The sequence below is a fragment of the Pristis pectinata genome, chromosome 6, assembly GCF_009764475.1.
Source record: "Pristis pectinata isolate sPriPec2 chromosome 6, sPriPec2.1.pri, whole genome shotgun sequence".
Classification (NCBI taxonomy): domain Eukaryota; kingdom Metazoa; phylum Chordata; class Chondrichthyes; order Rhinopristiformes; family Pristidae; genus Pristis; species Pristis pectinata.
The window spans coordinates 88,888,426-88,912,907 of NC_067410.1; the positions used below are offsets into that span (position 1 = coordinate 88,888,426).

General features: G+C 38.7%; 1 protein-coding gene across 7 annotated transcripts in view; it reads left to right on the forward strand.

Moving 5' to 3' along the window:
• LOC127571518 (lisH domain-containing protein ARMC9) overlaps positions 1-24,482 on the forward strand; it is a 73,848-nt gene that overhangs the window by 10,661 nt on the left and 38,705 nt on the right. For 5 of the 7 annotated variants that reach the window (XM_052017946.1, XM_052017948.1, XM_052017949.1 and 2 more), the window contains 7 exons: positions 4,411-4,566; positions 10,693-10,785; positions 11,696-11,720; positions 17,379-17,536; positions 18,436-18,534; positions 22,011-22,049; positions 23,339-23,376. In XM_052017946.1, the coding sequence (XP_051873906.1) occupies positions 4,411-4,566; positions 10,693-10,785; positions 11,696-11,720; positions 17,379-17,536; positions 18,436-18,534; positions 22,011-22,049; positions 23,339-23,376 (608 nt within the window). The remainder of the gene's footprint in view (positions 1-4,410; positions 4,567-10,692; positions 10,786-11,695; positions 11,721-17,378; positions 17,537-18,435; positions 18,535-22,010; positions 22,050-23,338; positions 23,377-24,482) is intronic. The other 2 variants (XM_052017952.1, XM_052017950.1) reach the window with 1 other exon arrangement.

Consider the following 24,482-nt stretch of genomic DNA (forward strand, 5'->3'; position numbering starts at 1 on the left):
CCACTAGTCCTGAGATCAGGAGTAGTTTTTTTTTTATTGATGATTGCAGAGTGTTCATTCCTACTTGTTATTCCAATTAATGAAGTCATTCATGCCCATTTGCTGCAAGACCACAATGACACTCGGGCTAATAAGTGGACAGTAAGATTACTACCATTCAGGTGAAAGGCAGAGATCATCAGCAATAAAAGAGGTGAAGCATCTCTGTTTGTCATTAAATTATCAATTATCAACTGAATCAGTAACTGTCAACTTCCTGATGAGTTCTGATCATTGGAAACGAAATGTAACAAGCCACAAATTACTGTGGCTACAGTTGATGGTCAGAGGCTGGATGTTCTGCAAAAGTGACAACTTTGAAATTCACCAAAGTTTTTCCAATACCAATAAGGAATGTTAAACACATGATGGTATATTCTCTACTTGCAACACTTAAGCTGAACATCATGTGGGACAAAGCTCATGTGATTGGTGCATCATCCATCATCTTAAACATTCATTCCTGCCTATGTCTGTGAAATTTGTATGTGTGCCATGCATAGGTGGAATTGGGGGTGGGCAATAAGTGCTAGTTTTGCCAGCAGTGCCTATATCCCATGAATAAAAATTGATCCGGTCCTGAAAGGAGAGAATAACTTGCATTCATAGAATGCTTTTTGCAACCTCTGCGATACCAGAGCTTGTTAATTACTGTTGCTTCATTGAGGTGGTCATGTTATAAGAAATATGGCAGTCAAAATGCCCTTGGGATGTTCCCATAAACAGCAATGTGATAAAGATGAGATTAGCTTTCTCTTAAGGTATTGGTTGGGGGATAAATGTTTTCTAACACACCTTGGAGACCTGTCTTGCAGTTCTATAGAATAGTTTAAGGCTCCTTGTATATCTACCTGGAAGAATGAGAAAGGGTCTCATTTTAACACCCCATTTGAAGGCAACAATTCCAGTGGTGGTACTCTCAGCATTGTGCTGCATTGTAAGCCTTGGTTTTGTGCCCAGGACTCTACAGTTGGAACTCAATTACATCTATCTGATTTGGACAAAATAATGGTATTACTCAACTGTATTGATACAGTTAAACATGACATACTTCTGCGGGAAATAATCTGTGCCTGCTCTCAGTTTTTACCTTCCAAACAAATGTTCCAAGGTTCAAGTAATTTGGGCTCCAAGGATCTCTTTTTTTTCCAGGATAGGAAGAAATAAAAAAAAAAATTCCATCTTACAAGGTGGCAGATGTTTTATGTTGATGCTTTATTGTGTCTTAAATAACCAAGATAACTAAATAATTAATGGGATACTGAAATGCTTCCTCAGATTTTCAAAAACACAAACATTATCACATATGAGATCTCCCATTTATTCAAATTTTAGGAGAGTCCCATGCTTCTACCAATGATTATCAGCTTAAAAGAACTTTTGATGAACCTGACCCGGTGATTTTTTTTCCCTTACTTTATGCATGGCACATGGAGACAGCAACTAGATAATTCATTGTTTGACAAGCATCCTCAATTACCATAAAGAACAAGTAAATTCTTTTCTACCTATACCCTATTTCAACGAGGAGTCCTACAAAAAAACATTGTAGCACTAGGGTCCATATTTAAATTCTAATTGCAAGCCCTTTATGGAGTTAAAGGAGAAGGTGATTGTACGGTTTGTAATGTGTTTGCAATATGTTTGGTAACTGAAGGTTCATTGCTACCTTGCTAGCATAGCTTGACCTCTGTTGAATGAAGGTGTGTTTATAGCACACACCTGTATTTAGACTTGATTATGAGAAGGATCTGATCATATAAGAGCAGCGAACTTAATATAATGAAGGCTAATTTTTTTTTACAGCTTTTAGCTCTAAGAATATGCCATACATATCTGTTTTTCAGTTGTATTGGGTAAATTATATGTGTTTCTTGATTGTATCTTTTAGTGAAGGGCAGTCACAGTGCCTTGTTTGTTGAAAAGTTGCTGCAACAGAATATGAGTGTGGTAAAAGAGAAATAGAATAGAATATTTTTTTGAATTCTTCTATATTTGTAAATGCACAAACTAAAAATTTGATGGCAAATTGCAGGTGAAACTTGTGGTTCAGATTTTTCTCAACACTTATTAATTTTGTGTTAATAACTTCTATGGAACCTGGCTGATTGTTTATGTAAAAGGGATAGCATTCCCAAGATTGAAAATTTGAGTAGAGGACATTCCCAGCTTGACCTGCTGGGCTTCTCCTGCTCTGCATTTTGCAACTCTCACATTCTTTTGTGTGTGTTATTCCGTCTATGTTCTCCCATTCACTCATTGACCACATAACCCTGTTTGCAGCATATCCCCCCATGGTCACCCCAGTTTTACCCTATGAGAGACATCCCCCTCCCCCACCCTATCTGCAGCTTTACGAACTTCTTTTGTCTCCTTTTCAGTTCTGATGAAGCATCCCTGACATGAAATGTTGATTCTGCTTCTCTTCCCACAGATGTGGCCTGACCTGCTAAGTATTTTCAGCATTTTCTGTTTTGTATTGAAAATTTCCCCTTAACTTGTGGTCATAATACATCATAGTTCATAGGTGGATAAGTCACCTGGACTGGATGGACTACACCCCAGGGTTTTGATAGAGGTGGCTAGAGAGACTGTGGAGGCGTTAGTAGTAATCTTTCAAGAATTACTAGAGTCAGGAATGGTTCCAGAGGACTGGAAAATTGCACATGTCATTCCACTCTTTAAGAAGGGAGGGAGCCAAAAGACAGGAAATTATAGGCTGGTTAGCCTGTAGGATAGAAAAAGGAGAGTCAGTGGATGCTGTTTACTTGGATTTTCAGAAGGCCATTGACAAGGTGCCATACATGAGGCTGCTAAACAAAAATAGGAGCCTGTGGTATTACAGGAAAGGTACTAGCATGGATAGGAGGTTGGCTGACTGGCAGAAGGCAAAGGGTGGAAATAAAGGGGACCTTTTCTTGTTGGCTGCTGGCGACCAGTGGTGTTCCTCGGGTTGGTGTTGGGTCCACTACTTTTCGCGTTATGTGTTAATGATCTGGATGATGGAATTGATGACTTTGTGGCCAAGTTTACTGATGATACAAAGATAGGTGGAGGGGCAGGTAGTGTTGAAGAAACGGAGTCTGCAGAAGGAGTTGGACAGGTTGGGAGAATGGACAAAGAAGTGGCAGATGGAATACAGCATTGGGAAGTGTATGGTCATGCACTTTGGTAGAAGGAATAAAGGCCCATACTATTTTTAAACAGGGAGTGAATTCAGAAGTCGGAGATACAAAGGGACTTGGGAGTTCTAGTGCAGGATTCCCTAAAGGTTAACTTGCAGGTTGAGTAGATAGTAAGGAAGGCAAATGCAATGTTAGCATTCATTTTGAGTGGACTAGAATATAAAAACAAGGATGTAATACTGAGGCTTTATAAGGCGTTGGTCAGACCACATTTGGAATATTGTGAGCAGTTTTGGGCCCAATATCTAAGGAAGGCCGTGCTGGCATTGGAGAGGGTCCAGAGGAGGTTTAGTCCCGGGGATGAAAGGATTAACCTATGAGAAGCATTTGATGGCTCTGGGCCTGTACTCGCTGGAGATTAGAAGGATGAGGGGGGATCTCATTGAAACCAACTGAATATTGAAAGGCCTCGATAGAGTGGACATGGAGAGGATGTTTCCAGTAGTGGGAGAGTCTAGGACCAGAGGGCACAGCCTCAGAATAAAAGGATGTTCCTTTGGAACAGAGATGAGGAGGAATTTCTTTAGCCAGAGGGTGGTGAATCTGTGGAATTTATTGCCACAGATGGCTGTGGAGGCCAAGTCATTGGGTATATTTAAAGTAGAGCTTGATAGGTTCATGATTAGTAAGGGCATCAAAGGTTACGGGGAGAAGGCAGGAGAATGGAGTTGAGAGGGGAAAATATGTTAGCCATGATTGAGTGGTAGAGCAAACACAATGACTGAATGGCCTAATTCTGCTCCTATGTCTTATGGTTCAACCCATGTCATTTCGTTTTTGAGAGGCAGAAAACACCACCTTTACTATTCATTTAGATTAAAACTACTTATCAGATTGATGTACATATTAATGGAAAATGCAGAAGTACTGGAACACAATGCATAAAAATTGATAAAAGTGGTCACCTACAAGGAATTAATGTACCTTTTTAGAACATGTTTCTCATGTCTGGTAAGTTATAGCTTTTGAGTGATCCATAGAGCTTGTCAGCCTTGAGTAGTGAAAGAAAAGAAAATCAGAAGGGAAATTTGTAGAGAAGAGTATAACTGCAATGGTTGAATGAATGGAAGATTTCTGACAACATCTCAAGTAACATTAGTCTGAATTAAATAAAGAAAATGTGTGTACTAAATTGAAACATGGTTAGTTGAACTTCATCTTTTAAATGCTAATGTTGTTTCAACAGGACAAAGATGATTCTGAAGAAAGAACCTCTCATTTCAAAACATACCTAGAAACAAGAGGTGCAGCGTTAAGTCAGACAACAGAGTTTTTGCCCTTTTATGCACTGCCATTTGTCCCCAATCCCACAGTACACCCTTCTTTTAAGGAGCTTTTTCAGGTATGAGCTACACACTTTATCCTGTCGTTTACTGGATGATGATGATTTAGTAACTTGGGACATTTAGATATACAATTATTTTTATGAGTATTTTCTTTCATTGATGGGTTAAATCTTACAGATGAGATTTTCCCATTGGAGCCTGTAAGATAAAGAAATGTCCGTTTGGGGGAAACATATGCTGACAAGAGCATTATTTTCCTTAGGATACTACTGAGAAATAATGTATCTGATGTCAGAGTACTATCCTGTTCTCAATAATTTTTTTGAATAATTTTTTTTGTATATCTTTGATGTGTCTTTTTCACTGGTCCATTGAAATAACCTGAGAATATATCAGCATCCATTTTCATGATAATTGAAAGCCAAATTAATTTGTGACAGTGACAGTTCCTTCTTGAGATCCTGAATACAATCTGTGTATGAAGAACAGGCCTATCAACTTTCTTATTTTAACTTACATTGACTTTGCCCTTTTAATATTTTTCCCATTCTTAGCATTAACTGATAATCACAAGAAAGAAAGTACTTGTAGCTAGATAGTAATTTCATGTGCCCAAGACAGCCAAAGTTCTTTTTGACCAAAGAATTACACTGGAAAAATAGTTACCATTATTTTGAATACTGCAAGTTTCCAAAATCAACAATGAGGTGAATGTAAGTTGATTTATTTTTGCTAGTGATGAGTGACGGATACATTTAAGTCAGGGCCCTGTTCTTCATATTGTGCTGCTGATCTTTAGTGTCCACTGCTGAAGGGATGGTGCAATTTTTCTTAATTATACCTCCTATGTGGTAGTGCAGAGATCTGGACTAACAATCCAGAAATCTGAGTTCAAATCCCACCATGGCAGTTTTGGAGCTTAATTTCATTTAATTATTCAATATTTGGTAAAAACAATCACTAGTCTGAGTAAAAACTAATTAGGAAAAACCCATCTGGTTCAAGGGAAGACATCTGCCATCCTTACCCAGCCTGGCCTGTTTGTAACCCAGACCACCTGTGTGGTTGATTCCTACATGTCCTCTGAAATGGCTGACCAATCCACTCAGTTGTACCATCACTGCTACATTCATACAGAGAAAAGCAGTAAAACCTGCTGTTTCATTGAAGCACCAAATTTAGGGAAGGTAAAGTCGCTCTCAGCCCTGTTGTCCTTCTGCAGTGCTTCTCACAAACATCAGGGACTGGTATGTAATCAGGGAGAGCTGTCAAGCAACAGACTGACATGGTCATAAAATCATACCTTGCAGACAATGTTCCAGACTTCTATCCCAATCCCAGGTTATGCCTGTGCTATCAGCATGTTAGATCCACCAGAAGTGGCAGCACAGTGGCATACAGGCAGGGGAGTTCTCAGCATTGACTGCAGACCCCATGAAGTCTCATTGCACCAGTGAGTGTGTCTGTGTCCAAGAGCTGCTTGCAAGCACCACCGTAGAATGAGCTGACTGAGTCCTAAGGGGCATAGCTGTCATATTGGATCTGTAGCAGGTACTGAATAAACCAACACAAGGAATAGATCTACTTGAACTTGTCCACATCAGTCCATGATGGCATTGGTAGAAGTGATCACTGGACAGTTCCCTGTCGAGACTGAGTCCTATCTTCACATTGAGGACACTGTCTACTATATTGTATGGCACTTCAATTTAACTAAGTGAGATAGATTCAAAACAGACCCGGCAGCTGATAACTGGGCAACTGTGAGGTGCTGTGGACCACCAGAAATGTACACTACCATAATCTATAAACTCATGGCCCAACATATCTCTCATTCTACCAAGGCTGGTTCATTGAGGAGAGCAGAAGGGAATTCTGGGTGCAGCACCAGTCATATGTAAAAATAAAGTGTCAACCGAGCAAACAGGACTACATTGTAAATAGGAAAAAACTGTCTCACAATCAATGGATTAGACTGAACCTCTATCCGGCCACATCTAATCATGATAATTACACAACTAACAGGAGGAGGAGGAGGTTCCAAGAATATACGCAGTCTCAATGATGATGACGCCCAGCATCTGAGTGCCAAATAGATGTCCATCTCGGCTTCCTCTCTAGACTCCCACCATTTAAAAAAAACCACGTGGTCCGAGCTGATTGAGAGCACTCGATATAGTAATTGATGGGCCCAGACAACTTCCCAACTGCATTCCCAAAGACCAACACTCCAGAATTACTTACAACTTTGCCAAGCCGTTCCTGCAGTTACAACACTGGCAACAACCTGATAATGTGAAAAATTGCCTGTGTATGTCCTGTTCACAAAAATCAGGCAAGTCAGGTTCAACTATTTACCATGCAATCAGTCTATTCTCAATCATTAGTAAAGTGATGGAAGCAATGATCAGCTGTGCTACCAAATAGCACTTGCACATCAATAACCTATTCACTAATGCCCATTTTATGTTTTACCAGGACCACTGTTTTCCAGACGTTACCACAGCCTTGGTCTAAACATGGACCAAACAGCTGAATTGCAGAGGTGAGGTGAGAATGACTGCCCTTGACATCAAGGCAGCATTTGATTGAGAGTGGCACCTAGTAGCCCTAATAGAACTGAAGTCATTGGGCAATTTTGCTGCTATTAATAATGGTCCACAGTGCTTCAAAGTTGCCCAGTTTTCAAAATTGCTAGTGGTCAAACTTATAGCTCATACAAGGAAAGATAATTTGTGGTATGGAGGTCAACCATCCCCACTCCCAGGACATCACTGCAGGAGTTCCTCAGGACAGTGCCTAAGCCCAACCATCTTCAGCCACCATCAATAACCTTCCTTCCATCATAAGATCAGAAGTGGGAATGCTTGCCGATGATTGCATAATGTTCAGTTACATTCGCAACTCCTCAGCAAATTAAGCAGTCCATGCAGTAAGACCCAGGCAATAAGTGGCAGGTAACATTCACACCACAGAAGGCCATCTTGAACAGGAAAGTAACCACCTACCCTTGATAATTGCAGTGTTGATTCCCCACCGTCAACATTTTATGGGCAACTATTGACCAGAAGCTCAATTGGACCAGCCATGTAAATACTGTGGCTGCAAGAGCAGGTCAGATATTAGGTATCCTCAGGCTGTGCCTCATCTCCTCACCCAAAAGCTTTTCCATCATCCATAAGGCACAGATCAGGAATGTGATGGAATTCTATCCACTTGCACAGCTCTGAGAGCTTTTAAGAAATTTGACACTATCCAGGGCAAAGCAGCCTGTTTGATTGGCACCCCCCACATCCACCACCAGTACACAGTGTGTACTATTTACAAAATGCAGTGCTGTTTCTCCCTATGTTCTCCAACTGCTCTTCTCAAGCTGTCAACCTTGGCCACCAGAAAGGTTGAGGGCAGCAGGGATGTGGGAACGCTACCACCTACAGATTCCCCTTCAAATTAGTACATGATGCTGTCTGGAAAATATCACCAGTCTTTCACTGTGGTTAGGTTTAACTCCCTACTGAACAGCACTAAGGGAATATCTTTACCAGAAGGACTGCAGCAGTTCAAGAAGGTGGTTCCTACCACCTTCTCAGGAAGCATTATGGATGGGCAGTAATTGTTGGCCTTGCCAGCAATGCCCATATTTCAGAAAATGAATATATTTTTAAAAACACAAATTGCTGGAGGAACTCAGCAGGTCAGGCAGCATCCGTGGAGGGAAATGGACAGTTGACATTTCGGGTTGAGACCGTTAAGTCGGGATGAAGGGTCTCTACCTGAAACATCAGCTGTCCATGGATGATGAGTTCCACTAGCATGTAGTGTGTTGCTCCAGATTTCCAGTATCTGCAGTCCTTCTTGTGTCTGTATTTTTTTAAAAAATCAGTTTAAAATTCTGTAAGTGCCACACTGAAATATTATTAACTCTTAAGTGCTCATGTCCTCGATAGGGCTTTGAACTTTCATCCTTCTCATTCAGAACTAAAAATCTTACAACTGTGCCAGGGATAATATTTGAGTCCAGGATTTCTTCCAAGGTCAGTTGCGAAGCAATAGCTGCAGGGGCAAAAGAATTGCCTTGTTCTCCAGTTTTGTTATCCCCTTGGGCAGATACATAGTTTTAGGCCACAAGAACATTTTGAAATTGCCGTATTACTGGGATGACAGGGTGAGATACTATTTCCACCACAAAAATACATAATTGTCCTTATTATCCATTAACTCTTCATATTACCTCATTCGGTGAGAGTAGTGTCCCTCTGTGGAAATTCGTTTCAAATTGGTTTTGGATTTGCATAAAATTTGTTGCTTCTTTTAAACAGTTCAGCCTCTATACACTTTCCTATCCATGTACACTGGTCCATGGATAGGAAAGGTTTACAAGGATATGGGCCAAACTCAGGCAAGTGTGATGGTTGGCATGGATGAGTTGAGCTGAAGGCCCTGTTTCTATGCTGTATAACACTCTGACTCTAACATAAGAAATAAGCAGGAGGAGCCTCAAGGCTGTTCCGCCAGTTAGTAAGATCATCGTTGAACCTGTAAAGTTCATTTTTCCACCTGATCCCCAGTTAGCTTGATAGATTTGTAATATAGCTGCCCGTGCATAATATGGAAGAAACATCTGTCAACTTTGGTCCATTTGGCAACATAGTTACTTTTGATTCAGAAAGCTGTGAATTCAAGCTCAACTTCAGAGACTTGAAAGTAAACATTTAAGCTGACAGAGTGCAATACTGACAGAGAGTAGGAATGCAGGAGATGCTCTCTTCAGATGAGATATTATTAAAAAAAAATTTCCATCTATTCTCTCAAGGCATTGAGAAAGACAGCATACAGTGAGTCCAAGGAAGATATACCTGGCGTCCTGGGCAATATTTATCCCTTGATTAACAATGAAACATGTAGATTATCTGGTCATTACCACATTGTTGTTTGTAGGGGCTTGTTGCCCTTTGATACGTTAAACCAATGATTACACTTCAAAAGGACATAATAATGTCAAGTTTTGGGGGCACCCAGAGAAAGTGACAAGTGCTGTAAGAGTAAGCATATATATTGCAGTGTTTTTGCTGTTATGCGGCAAATAGCCTGCTACTCCTATAGTTTGTAACTTCCTATATCATTTAGTTTTTCCCTAAACAAAAGTTCTTTGTCCCTTTTGGGCCTCTCAGCACAAAGGTTTGGGATCAGGCCTTCTGCTTCTTTCCAGACAGAGGTTAGATTACATAGATGCCAAAATATCAATTCTTCCATTATTTAAACAAAGTTCTTTAGGTTTTTGTTTCTCTCATAGTTTCTCCAGGAATCAAATCTGTCAACAGTAGTTGGCACTGGTTGGCAATCCTGAGTAAATATTGTGCTACACTGTTCTTTTCAGTGCAGATATCCCACAGAGTGAAAGCTTGTAATTTTTAGGGTTCATGGTAACACCAACAAACAATCCACTTATGTTTAGGTGGTCTGAGAGAAAACAATAAAACGTCAAAAATAAATTGTCAAAAAAAGTGAAAGGCTAAGGTCTATATTGGAATTTTACATTGCTCTTCTAACTAGGAAGGTGGTTCTATATTCAAAACAAACTATCGAAAAGGAAGAAGAGCCATGGTACAAAACTGTGCTCTGAGATTACTTTCATGATGGAATTGATTCAGAACAGTGACTGCTAGCTTCCTGAGGACAATTCACAATGAGCATTGCCATTGATGAACATATTCTGAGAGGATATGAAAAATATTAGCACAAAATTTATGTATGCTGAATGGTGAAAAATTTATTCATGTGTTTCTGAAAGACACTTCTACAGCTATCCAAAAGTGTCTTTGGCAATTTACAAGCAAGTTCATGTTTTGCTTGTTAATCATATGAAGGTAGTAAAGTAATTTATGTCTATTATTTTAAGATTCGCAGTAAACAATGGATTTATTACTGTCAAAAGTGAACATATGATATCTGACTGTCACCTTCTACCAGCTCTAGCCAGAGCCGACTTAGCTAATGTAGTGAAAGTGAGTAAGGGGATATTCTAACAACCCCTGCTAATTTAGACTATTCTAGCACTCATAAATTATGGATTTCCAGGTTTTTTTTTAATTTCCACCTTAAAAGCTTCAGGAATAATGGCTATTTTTGTCTTGCTCTTATTTTCTTCTGACAGTTCCTGTTAATTTAACTTTGCTCTTCAGGATTCTTGGACTCCTGATTTGAAGATGAAACTGCAGAAATTTCTTTCCACAAGTTTAAAAATGCCCAGTGCCCCAAGGCTGCTGTCTTTATTTGTATCCTTTATATCTTAATCTCCTTGGAAACTTGTTTTTTATGACTGAGGTTTAATTTTCAAATGGTAGGCATTTGGAGTGGGAGAAGTGTGAAGAAGAGGGCGTGTATAATGGACAGGCAAAACACCGCAGATGCTGAAAAATTGAAATGAAAACACAAAGTACTGAAAATACTCAGGCAGCATTTGCAGAGAGAGGAACAGAGTTAAAGCTTCAGGTTGATGACAGTAATGGATAATTGGTCTTTCTTTCTCAGAGAAGTAAAGATGAAAGAGACAATAGATGGACAAGTGAACAAGCTGAGTTTCTCAATTATTTGGCTGCTCTTGATTTTCTATTTCTGCTGTTTGTGATCAATCTCAGACTTCTTACTTGAACAAAGCTTAATTGCATGTGAGATGGGTATAATAGAATATCTTATTTTGTATAAATAAGGAGGAGGGATAAAGAGAACAACAGAAATGTCTGTTATAGGATGGAGATCAAGAGAGGGTGAATGACACAAGTCATGGATAATTTCCCCTTATCTGGAATCAATCTAATGAACATTTGTTGCACTCTTTTTATCTCAAGTATATTCTCTTGCAATATAGGCCAGCAAACTATATGCCTTCCTAATTGCATGTTGTACCTACACGTACATGATTAATAATTCATGTGTGAGGATACCCATGTCCTTCTGAACCACATCATTCAATTTCTCGCTACTCTCCACCTTTCTATTTTTTCCCCTCACACCTTTTCACTTTATATTTCATCTGCCACGTTGATATCCATTCATTCAGCCCCTGAAGCCTTTGATGTTACAAACTTGATGTAGCAGAGGTTGTTAATTTGTTTTACAAATTCTATAAAACTTAAACATGTGTGCTCAATTTAAAAGCAGTGATCCTTAACCCAACTTTAAAAGAAAGAGAATGGACAGGAGTACAAAGGTAATGCTGTTCAGTTTAGTTTGTGACTTTTAAGGTTACTATTCATTATTTACACAAAGGATAGTAAACTTGTAATTGGCCAGAACATTGTGGAGAACTTTTAATTCTTTCTTAAGATGAGAAGTCAAATGTTTGGCAATTTACTGCAATTTTCAAATGATTTTCAATACTTTCAGCTGCTTGTTCACTTGAATATTTTATTTGTGAATAATGATGGGAAATACCACTGTCTTTGAAAGTGCACCTATATTTTAAAAAATCTATAAATAAAATTATTCAATTGCTGCCCCCAAAGTCATGAAATTTTTATTGTGTTACATAGAATCCCATTGTATATATGGAACGATAACAGACCACACTTGGTCCAACCAGTTTATGCTGATGTTAATGACCCAGTCTAGCCACTTCCCATCTTTGCTCATTCTAGTTTGGGCTCCTGAAATTGTCAGAGTGCTGTTGATAAAGATAGGTCGGTCTTAGTGTGTGCTGAATTTCTGTGAGTTTCAGATGAGGACCCTATTCCACTAAGTAGGGGCTCATAGAGACATAGACCATGACCCAATCTGGCATGATCATGATGTGATTCATAGTTGAAATAGTAAGATACAGGTTACAATCATGCTTCAGTATTATTTGGGTATTGTCCGTCTTCACCACCAGGAGGTTTCACAGGGTAGACTGCATTTGAACACTGCAAGCAAGTCAGCATCCTTATTAAGGCTATATTTGCTTCTTTAAAATAAAGTAAAACTTTCTTTGGTTCCATTTCATTTAGGAATTTTCTTTTGAGTGGAAATAGGTACATGCCCATAAGTGAGAAGGGTAGGGAAATTAACTCCAGAGATCTTGGGTTGGTTGAAATAATGGAGGTTAAAATAAACAGCATAAAACGTATGCGAGATTTTCATATCTTCTTACCACTTACTTCATTTTTATTCACCCTACATTTCCATAAGCTCTTCCTAGATTCTACCCCTCACTTGTGGGCAATTTACACTGGCCAATTAACCTAACAACCATCAACCATATTTCCATCTTGGACCTACATTGTTCATCAAAATTCAAAACACAAGTTAAGATATTATATTGATTTGTATTATTATTGAGTTGATTGGCACCTCCTCAGTGCAAAAGGTTGGATGGGGTGGAATTTGTTAGTTGTGTCCAGGAAGGATTCCTGACACAATATGTTGACAGGCCAATGAGAGGAGAGGCCATTCTGGATCTGGTACTAGGCAATGAACCTAGTCAGATGTCAGATCTCTCGCTGGGTGAGCATTTCGGAGATAGTGACCACAACTCCCTGACCTTTACTCTTGCCGTGGAGAGGGGTAGGAGCAGACAGGATGGGAAAATATGAAATTGGGGGAGGGGGAATTATGATGTTATTAGGCAGGAACTTGGGAGTGTAAATAGGGAGCAGATGTACTCAGGGAAATGCATAATGGAAATGTGGAGGTTGTTTAGAAATCACTTGCATGGGGTTCTGAATAGGTTTGTCCGATTGAGGTAGGAAAAGGATGGTAGGGTGAAGGAACCACAGTTGACAAGAGATATGGAATTATCTAGTGAAGAGGAAGAAAGAAGCTTACTTAAGGTTTAGGAAGCAAGAGCATTACAAGGTAGCCAGGAAGGAGCTTAAGAATGGACTTAAGAGAGCTAGTAGGGGGCATGAGCAGGCTTTGGCAAGTAGGATTAAAGAAAACCCCAAGGTGTTCTACTCATATGTGAAGAACAGGAGGATGACCAGAGTGAAGGTAGGACTGATTAGGAATAGAGGAGGAAACATGTACCTGAAGTTGGAGGAGATAGGGGAGGTCCTTAATGAATACTTTGCTTCAGTATTTACCTGTGAGAGAGACCTTGATGTTTGTGAGGACAGCGTAAAACAGGCTGATAAGCTAGAACATGTCAATGTTAAGAAGGACGATGTGCTGGAACTTTTGAAAAACATTAGGATAGGTAAGTCACCGAGGCCAGACGGGATATATCCCAGGATACTACAGGAAGAGAGGGAAAAGATTTCTGAGCCCTTGGCAATGATCTTTGCATCCTCACTGGCCACAGGACTAGTACCAGATGATTGGAAGGTGGCAAATGTTATTGCTTTGTTCAAGAAAGGGAGTAGGGAGCCCTGGGAATTACAGAGACCAGAGAGTCTTACTTCAGTGGTGGGCAAATTATTGGAAAACATTCCTAGGGACAGGATTTCTGAGCATTTGGAGAAGCATAGTCTCATTAGGGATAGTCAGCATGGCTTTGTGTGGAGCAGATCATGCCTCACAAGCCTGATTAAGTTCTTTGAGGATGTGACAAAACATATTGATAAGGGTAGAACAGTGGATGTGGTGTATATGGACTTTAGTAAGACATTTGATAAGGTTCCTTATGATAGGCTCATTCAGAAGGTCGGGAGGCATGGGATCCAAGGAAACTTGGCTATGTGGATCCAGAACTGGCTTACTCATAGAAGGCAGAGGGTGGTTGCAGATGGAGCATATTCTACCTGGGGGTCAGTGACCAGTGGTGTTCTGCAGGGATCTGTTCTGGGACCCCTGCTATTTGTGATTTTCATAAATGACTTGGATGAGGAAGTGGAAGTGTGGGTTAATAAGTTTGCAGATGACACGAAGGTTGGTGGTGTTGTGGATGGTGTCGAAGGTTGTCAAGGGTTACAATGGGACATTGATAGGCTGCAAAGCTGGGCTGAGAATTGGCAGATGGAGTTCAACCTGGAAAAGAGTGAAGTGATTCACTTTGGAAAGTTGAATTTGAAGGCAGAATACAGGGTTAATGGCAGGATTCTTAGCACTGTGGAGGAACAGAGGGATCTTAGGGTCTAAGTCCATAGATCCCTCAAAGTTGCTGTGCAAGTTGATAGAGTTGTTAAGAATACGCATGGCATGTTGGTCTTCATCAGTCGGGATTGAGTTCAAGAGCCACGAGGTAATGTTGCAGCTCCATAAAACCATGGTTAAACCACACTTAGAATATTGTGTTCAGTTCTGGTTACCTCACAATAGGAAGGATGTGGAAGCTTTAGAAGGGGTGCAGAGGAGATTTACCAGGATGCTGCCTGGATTGGAGAGCATGTCTTATGAGGATAGGTTGAGCGAGCTAGGGCTTTTCTCTTTGGAGCGAAGGAGGATGAGAGGTGACCTGATAGAGGTGTACAAGATGATAAGAGGCGTAGATCGAGTGGAGAGCCAGATACTTTTTCCCAGGGCAGAAATGGCTAACACGAGGGGGCATAATTTTAAGGTGATTGGAGGAAAGTACAGGGGAATATCAAAGGTAAGTTTTTGTTTACACAGAGTGGTGGGTGCGTGGAACACACTGCCGAGAGTATTAGTAGAGGCAGATACATTATGGACATTAAGAGACTCTTAGATAGGCACATGGATGCTAGAAAGATGGAGGGGTATGTGGGAGGAAATGGTTAGATTGATCTTAGAGTGGGTTAAAAGGTCGGCACAACATCGTGGGCCGAAGGGCCTGTGCTGTGCTGTAATGTTCTATGTACAAGTAGAGCTAAGTCTATCATAGTAAGTTCAGAGGGGAAGTAAGAGAGAAAATGAGAGGGAAAGAGAGAACATGAGAAAAGACTGGCAGGGAACGTAAAAGCGAATCCAAAAGTATTCTAAGGGTGAACAGAAAAAGGGTTTTAAGAGGAGAGGAGAGGTCAATTAGACACAAAACAGGAAATCCACCCATGGAGATCAGGACGTGGCCGACGCATTAAATGAGTGTTTTGCATTAGTCTTTACCATGGAAGAAAATGCCACTGGAGTTCCAGCAAAGGAAGATGTAATTGTGATTATGGCTGAGATAGAAATTGAATTTAAAGTGGATAAACTGATCGTTACTGGGACCACTGCTTTTCTCAATATATATTAATGATTTGAACTTTGGTGTGCAGGGCACTTTTTCCAAATTTGCAGATGATAAAATTTCGAGGCATAGTGACCTGTGAGGAGGTTAGTAGTATACTTCAAGGAGATATAAACAGGCTGGTGGATGACAGATGAAATTTAATGTTGAGAAATGTCAAGCATTATACATTTATAAGAAGAATTAAAAGATACAATACAATTTAGAGGGCACAATTCTAAAAGGGGTAAAAGAACAGATAAATCTTGGGGTGTAAGTGCATAGGTCATTAAAAAAGTGCTAGAATAGATTGAGGAAATAATCGAGAAAACACATGGCATCCTGGCAAGACACTATCAGGCTGACATTGCCCTTGACACATTCTTAGTGGCACAAAAAACTGCTTCACATAGAATGGTCAGGATCTGCAGTGCCTGTGAGGGGGTAACAGTGGAGGCAAATTAAATTGTAGCATTCAAAAAGGAGCTAAATAACTACCTTGAAGGAAAATATTTGCAGAATTTTTGGGGGAAGGCAGGAGAAAGGGACAAGGCAGGTTACCTTTTGATGGATCCAGTATGGATTTGATGAGATCAATGCCTCCTTCCATGTTATGACCATTCTGTGATTCTGAAATCAACCTCCCTGATGCAGATGGGATGCATTCTCGCTGGTGAGGGAATTAATGGAGGAAATTGCAGAGGCCCTGGCTATCATCTTCCAAAGTCTTTGTATTCAGGATGGTGCCTGAGGACTGTAAAATTGCAAATGTTCAAAAAATGGGGAAGTAGTAATTTCAGTAACTACAGACCAGTTAGTTTAAAGTCCGAGAAACAATAGCTGGGAACAGAATTAGCTGAAAGTTGGACAATTGTGGCTTAATTAGAGCTGCTGCTTTATAGTTCCAGCAATATGGGATCCAAATCTGACCTCTGGTGCTCTCTGTGTGTAATTTGCATGTTCTTCTTGTGACTGGGTTTCCACCAGGCACTCCAGTTTCCTCTTACATTTGAAAAATGAGCTGGCTGGTAGGTTAATTGGTAAATTGTCCCAAGTGAGTACATGAGTTGGAGAATCATCTTTGGGGGCGGGGGGTGGTGCTGGTTGATGGGATTGTGGGGAGAGTGAAATAATTGAGTTAGGATAGGATTAGTGTAAATATCAATGGTCAGCACAGACTGAGTAGGCCAAAGGGCTTGTTACTCTAGTGTATCTCTCTGTAACCAGCATGGATTTGTTGAAGGCATATCATGCCAGACTAATTTGATAAGAGTTTTTTGATGAACATATTGAGTCCGTGACAGAAATGTCATTGATGAACTGCCAAAGGACGTTTGTCAAGGTGCTACATAATAGCTTCAAGATTGAACACCATAGAGTCAAAGGGGCCCTTGCAGCATAGGGATAAAATTGGCTAAGTAGCAGGAAAGAAATAAGTTTAGTGAGAGGTTATCTGTTCTGAGCTTCATCATGGCAAGAGACTATCAAGCAAACAAAGGAAATGATTCTAGGATGTTTTCAATGGAGAAAGTGCTGTCCCCTTGAATTCAAAGGAATCCCTGGCCCACGACCATCCAAAATGAAGAAGGAACATGCTGGATGGCAGTCCTTTTTAATTGATTTTTGATTTGACAAATGTACAAATGATAAAAGCATATTGACTGAAGAAAGTAGAAATGGTTCAACGTTTGAACTTGGGACAGTTTTTTAAATTGTTGCATGCGAAGAATTCATTTCATTTATAAACAAAAACAGATTAAAGGTAATGTGTTGACATTCCAATGGCAGAGCTGGTGCATCAACTCCAGCAACAGTTAACAGAGACTGAGCGAAAAGCAGCAACATACATGAAGAGATGCAGCAAGTTACAAGAGGATTACCATAACCTGATTGGAGTCACTGCAGAACTGGTAGATTCCCTAGAAGCTACAGTAAATGGGAAAATGGTGAGGTTTATCAACTAATCAATTTATACTTTTGATGTATCATTTTGTGATTGAATAATTAGTATATTTAAATTTGTGTATTGGTTTTGAACAACAGTGCCCTAAAAATCTGGTGAATAGTCTGTGGTGTATTGGTTTTGTGTGATCTTGCCCAAAGTGGAATTGTTCCGTTTCCATTATGTATTTAACTTCAATGTGAATGGTCTATACAAAATTTATTTTAATATAAGTTCATCAGCTTTTCACATTTTAGTTGACACCACAGGGGTTATCTTGGTCATTAAATACAATCATGGAGGACCATCTCTCAATAACATATTCCCATACCCCTTGGCATCTTACATCTCAAACTGTATCTCCTTCTTAAATACATTAAGTGACATGTCCTCCACAATGTTCTGTGATTGAGAATCTCACAGGTTTATCATCCTCTGAGTGAAGAAATTTCTCTTCATCTCCGTCCTAAATGTCATCTCACTCTTAACCCTTTTCTTAAGACTGTGACACCAAGTTCTAGAATTCCCCCAGCCAGAATTTTGAATATTACAAGATCCTAATTCTTCCAAACTCCAGTGAAACAGAGCCTAATTGACCCAATCTCTCCTCGTATGGCTGTCTAGCCATCTCAGGAATCAATCTGATGAACTGTCACTGCAGTCACTCCAAGGCAAGTATATGCTTTCTTATCAAAACTGCGAGTAAACAAAAATCAGTGCTGAAAGCAAATCAGTTTAGTTAACATTGCACATCATATTTAGCACACGTCCAAAAAGACCTAAAAGCAAACTATACCTGACCTCTTAGCTGAGGCATCATCCATAGAACATATAAAAAAGGTAAAAGCAGTGAGAAAACAGAACAGTATTTATCATATTTACAAATCTATTTCCTGTTTACAGATCACCCCAGAGTACCTTCAGAGTGTATGTGTTCGATTGTTTAGCAAGCAAATGAGACAAAACATGGCCCAAAGCATTGACTTCACAAGACCAGGCACTGTGAGTACAAAGCATTGAATTTGTTTATTAATCTAGTGAATTAAATTTGAAATTTGCATTAATTGTGAGCAATTATGTGTAATTATTCTGCTTGTTTTGAAATACTGGATTCATTTCATAGAGTTGTAGAGTCATGCAGCATGCAAACAGGCCCTTCAACCCTGCTCGTCCATGCCGACTGTGTTGCCAAGCAGGCTAGTCCCATCTGCCTGCATTTGGCCCATAGCCCTCTAAACCCCTCCTACCTCTCGTTGTTCTGTCTTTACCTCTCGTTGTCCTGTCTTTACCTCTCGTTGTCTTGGTGTAACAGCCAGCATAATCAAAGACCCCACCCACCCGGGACATTCTCTCTTCTCTACTCTTCCATCGGGTAGAGGATACAGGTGCCTGAGGCCATGTACCACTAGACTTAAGACAGCTTCTACCCCACTGTGATAAGACTATTGAACAGTTCCCTTATACAATGAGATGGATTATGACCTATGACCTCATGACCTCACGATCTACCTTGTTGTGACCTTGCACCTTATTGCACTGCACTTTCTCTGTAGCTGTGACACTTTACTCTGTACTGTTATTTTTTTACCTGTACTGCATCAATGCACTCTGTACTAACTTGATGTAACTGCACTGTGTAATGAATTGACTTGTAAGATCGGTTTGTAAGACAAGCTTTTCACTGTACCTCGGTACAAGTGACAATAATAAACCAATACCAATACCTAAATGTCTTGTAACGGTTGATAATGTGCTCGCCTCAGCCACTATTTCTGACAGCTCATTCCAAATATGCACCACCCTTTGCGTGAAGAAGCTGCCCCAGTGTCCCTTTTAAATGTATCAAGAAGTTGTCTGTGTATAATTAAGTGAAGAGTTAATTCAGGTTTTTAGATTTTACCCCCTTTCAACGCATTTTGTTAATGTGGGAATAATGACTCAGAATTCCCTGGAGTTGCAATGCCATCCAAGTACCTTTTGTATGTTGATAAAAGCTTTAGTGTGATGCAACCACCCCTCTCCACTGAGGTATTGTCCTATAAATATACATTCTGCCTCAATGAAAGTAAGTGTGCTTCTGAGCATGGTCTGTGGCTCTGTGCACAAAAGAAATCAATGTAGATAAAATTATAATTTTCTGTGAAGATTTTCAGCGAAGAACGGAGGCCAGAAAGTGGTAGCAATGAAGCTTTGTTTTTTACTTGCAAAGTTCAGCAAATGCTCCTCAGTCTGGTTAGACAGAGTATATAAACATGGTTGGAGATTCTTTCACCAATAACAGGTATTAATTATCTGAATAATTCTTTATCATAACATGAAAGAGATGAGAAAGGCATATTTATTAATAAACTTGCAACACAAAGATGTGAATTAGGAACAGGTGTCTATCATTTAATATCCTCATGCTTTATGTAACTACTTTTGTTTTACACAAGAATTTCTCCATTGGCTGATTGAACTTGTACTTTAATTTTGAAGTTCAGTTTCTTTTAGATGGAATGTGGTCACTTTTTTTTCCCAAAAGGATGGTTATCCCTTAGTTTAATATGTACATTTTTGCTGATTGTAGAATTTAGTCATTTATTGTGCTGGTTTTGGGATGTTGCTGTTACTTTATTTCTGTATCAGGGATTAATAAAATAACTATCATTTCTATCTTATGATGAAATTGTTGAAATATTTAATGTACAGAATAACATGATTTTGAACTGGACTAAATATTTGTTTAATGCTTTTGTTCAATAAGGCTATATTACTTCTTTCTTTTTCAATCTTTTTATTAGTTTTCAGATTAATACAGATTAATATATAACATCAATGTTTGTACATTTAATACAAGGAGATCAGGAGAACAATCATGGCATAGATAATCATAAAGAACAATAAAATATTTTAAAAATCTGTAGATCCCACGATCTCTTAGTAAATGGATATAATATAAAAGAAAGAAAAAGATTTATTATATATATAAAAGAAAAGAAAGAAAAAAAAATCCCCAAATCAATAAGAGAAATTATAAACAATATCTCAAACCAAACTAAACAGAAGAATTTCAAAAACAAAACAAAAAAAAGACTGGATTGAAATTTCTCAGTAGAAACAGAGCAATATTATGTCGTCAACTCCGTTCCTCTAAATTGGAAAGTTATTGAAAGGGGATCTATATCATGTGAAAATATTGAATAAATGGACTCCAAATATCTTCAAATTTAAGCGAAGGATCAACAGTACCACTCCTATTTTTTTCCAAGTTTAAACATGATATAGTTTGAGAAAACCATTGAAAAGTAGTAGGGGGTATTGGATCCTTCCATTTAAGCAAAATGGATCGTTTGGCCATTAATGTAGCAAAGGCAATCATACGGTTAGCAGAAGCAGATAAATGGCCAGACTCTATCCTTGGTAATCCAAAAATTGCAGTGATAGGATGAGGTTGTAAATCAATATTCAATACATTTGAGATAATGTTAAAAATGTCTTTCCAATATTTTTCCAAAAGAGGACAGGACCAAAAGGCTATATTACTTCTAATTAAATAAATTCATAGCTACTGCCACTCTGTTGTTCAGCCCTCTGCATCTAAAACTACTTGTGTCCCAAGTTCCATTTACCCATCACTTTTGAGGTGGCTGACCTATGCTAGCTGCTGGTTAAGCATTGTCATTAAAATTCTAGCCCTTGTTTTCAGATTCCTTGACCTTTCTCGTCCCTATCTGTCATCACTGAATTTAATTACTGCATCATTCACTCCTTGCCTTCAATATCCAAAACCATAAGCTCTAGAATTCCTTCTCTAAATCTTTCTTCCTCTGTACACCTCTTATTTAAAGACATCAATTGAAACATATGTGTTTGAGCAATTTTTTGGTCATAATACCTAATAGCTTCCAATTTGGCCTGGCGTCAGATTTTAGTTGATGATGCTTCTGCAAAGTACCTTGGTATGTAATAGCTGCAAGATTAAATTTGTTGTTCAAATAGAATCATCATTTTTTTACAAAAGCATCTCAGTTTTGCACAGTTTTACCTCTATTCACTGTTTTAAAAATTGTGTTTCTGTTTTTCAGATGTTAGAATTATAGCTATTATGATTTTGTTATTTATTAAGAATTTACTGTCAAATCTTACATTTGTTGCCTTAATTATCACAATGGTAGATAAAGTGTCAGTAACATTTACATTTGTTGTATTGGACTTGTTAATATGAGGAAATTTTTGAAATAAATTTACTTTTAACAATATAGTTACAGTTTTAATAATTCTGTTGCATTTATCAGCCTTTTGCCTTCAACATTTTTACTGTATAGCTTTTCACTTTAATCATATTGTTCTGTGGCTGGTGGAGGCAAAAGAGTTGTATCTGTGTGTTTTATTTGCTTTAATATGTTTAATAATAGCATTTAGAAGTTATTTTGCAAATTTTCTAACTTACATGAATGTTTTCTATTTTGTTGTCCGATTATCTATCCAAAAAAAAGGATGTTTACATTAAGAGTCCTTGTAACAGTGAAGGATCTGTGAGTTTCTAAATTTCTTTCTAGACTTCAGAATGTCTGTTCCTGTCCTATCCTTTTTGCTTTCTGTCTATTATATATTTTTCTTGCCATATACACAACATATTATAAATTTAAATTAGAAACAATTACATAACCATCCTCCATGTGTACTGAGAAGCTTAACTAAAATGAAGTAGGATCTAGTAAAAGTGATCAATAGTCCTCAGTAACTCAACTGCTGACATGACTATTGGAACAATGTAGCTGAAAGTAGCTAATATGTGATCCCACTTTGGATTGCATTGAATTGTTGTGCAACTGTGCTTGGCATCTACAAACAATTAAAACAGCTATCTAATAAATGGTCATTCAGTTTCTTATTCCTGTTGCAATAACTGTAAGAAAAATATAGGGTCATTATCTTGTTCATTTTTTCCTAAACCTAGAAACACCAATTGAAATTAAGTCATTCTCTAAGCTTATTAGCACTTGATTTGGCTGAGTGGTTGACAGAATGCAGGTTTTGGTATGGATTTATTGAATAAGGAACTTGTTATAGGATTAATAGTTTGAGCTCTGCATTGTGCAGAAGCAAGGTTACAATTGTTTAATCTTCAGTAAATGTCCTCACTCTTCAGCAGTACTATTCACCCAGTATCAGTGATCATCAAAACAAATACCACTGAACAGTGGTTCTGCAGATTTCTCTACAATTACAAAACATTGGAGATCTTACTTCTTACAAATAAAAGATTTGTAATTTTAAATCATAGAATACAATTGGAGCTATCAGAAAATTTGGATAAATGCTCTTTACTACAAAATCCTACCTAAGTTCACTCCATCAGTATATGTGAAAGAGGAAACATTATTTCATTCAAAATTAATTTCTGGCAGAATTTGTATGTCAATGCATCTTTCTCACAAGTTCTTAAATTCAAGAACATTTTCTGTTACCCTTTTGATGAAGCTGTTTGGCTTGTAATTCTCCTCTATTTTATAACATGATTTTATGCTGATGTGCCAATTTTCCTGGGCTACTTACAGATAAAATATAGGTGATCCTAGCATGAAGCTTTGGTTATGCCTTATCTTGCTTGTCATTAAGTGCAGTGCATGTAATCTCTGCAAGAAAAATTGAGCTCCACTAATGAAATGCAGAAATTACTATTATCTGCAAAGGTCTTGCAGTTGGGTATCTGCTGATATTTTTCTTACAAGTTCATCCACTGATACTGCATGTAACGATTGATTCAATTATAATTAAACCAATCTATTTTAACAATTTTCTTTAATTTCTTTCAAAACAGGCATCATCAATGCTGAGAGCATCCATAGTTCCTGCCATGTAAGTCAATGTTAAATGGATAAAAAGTTTCAAATTGAAATTGTACTACTGCATGAACTGTGGTGCTATTTTTATTTCTTAACAGGTTTGAGATGTGGTGTTTAACATTTATTTCAGTACTCTTTTGCTGCTCATCCATTGCTGTAAAATATGACTGATTCAGTTAAAACATTTAGAAATCCTTTGAAACTGAAATATATGGACCTCAGGGTGTGCAGTTTGTAGTATATTTATCTACCACATTGCAAAAGTTACAAGGTGCAAGTTTATTCTTCTCTTCCAAGACAGTTTATTTCCAATAATTGATTCTTCAAGTATTCACTGAAGGGCTAAGAATGTTACTTATTTATCTTTAAATCCACTCCTCAAAGTTTCTTTTTCTTACTTATGGTCATGAAGCACATTGTCCTAGAAATTTAATCATTTTCACTTCCTGGAGCGAAATGTGATAATGATTACTTCAGATTGTTTTGCGTCGCTCCAAAAATTTAATCAGGCACTTCCTGGAGTGATTCACCATTGCACAAGGGATGACGTTCTCCACATAGTGCTCCACACATTATGAGGATAATGAGACCAAATTCTCCTTGGAGTGACCATTGTTGGCCACATCCTGGCATAACTGGGTTTTAATAATGCAGCATTAGATTGAGGCACAAGGGAGTTAAGTCCTGTACCTGGGTAATTGTTCAGCACGCACCCCCCAATTTTCTGCTGTTTTTCAATGGCTGTACTTTATGAAGGTCCCATGCCTATGATTTCCCCCCCCCCCCCCCCCCCCCCCCCAGCTCTAGCTCTCTGGGGTTCTGACCATCAACCCTCCCAGTCATGCTCTCCACCCATCTCCTGTTTCTCAGTCATTTAGCCCTTCTATACCTTGACCATTACTCCCCCACCACCTTCCTTCCCACATATCAGATCTTTTTCACTGATCTTCAGCTGTTTAATTGATCAGTGTTCAAAACCAGCCACTCCTGGTCAAGTCTTTCTGTCAAATCTCCCCCTTCCAAACCACAGTCTTTCTCAATGACCCTCTCTTAGACCACTTCCAGTTCTAATCTCTTTGGCAGACCCTTGTTCCACCTCCAGGCTATTTACCTAGCTGC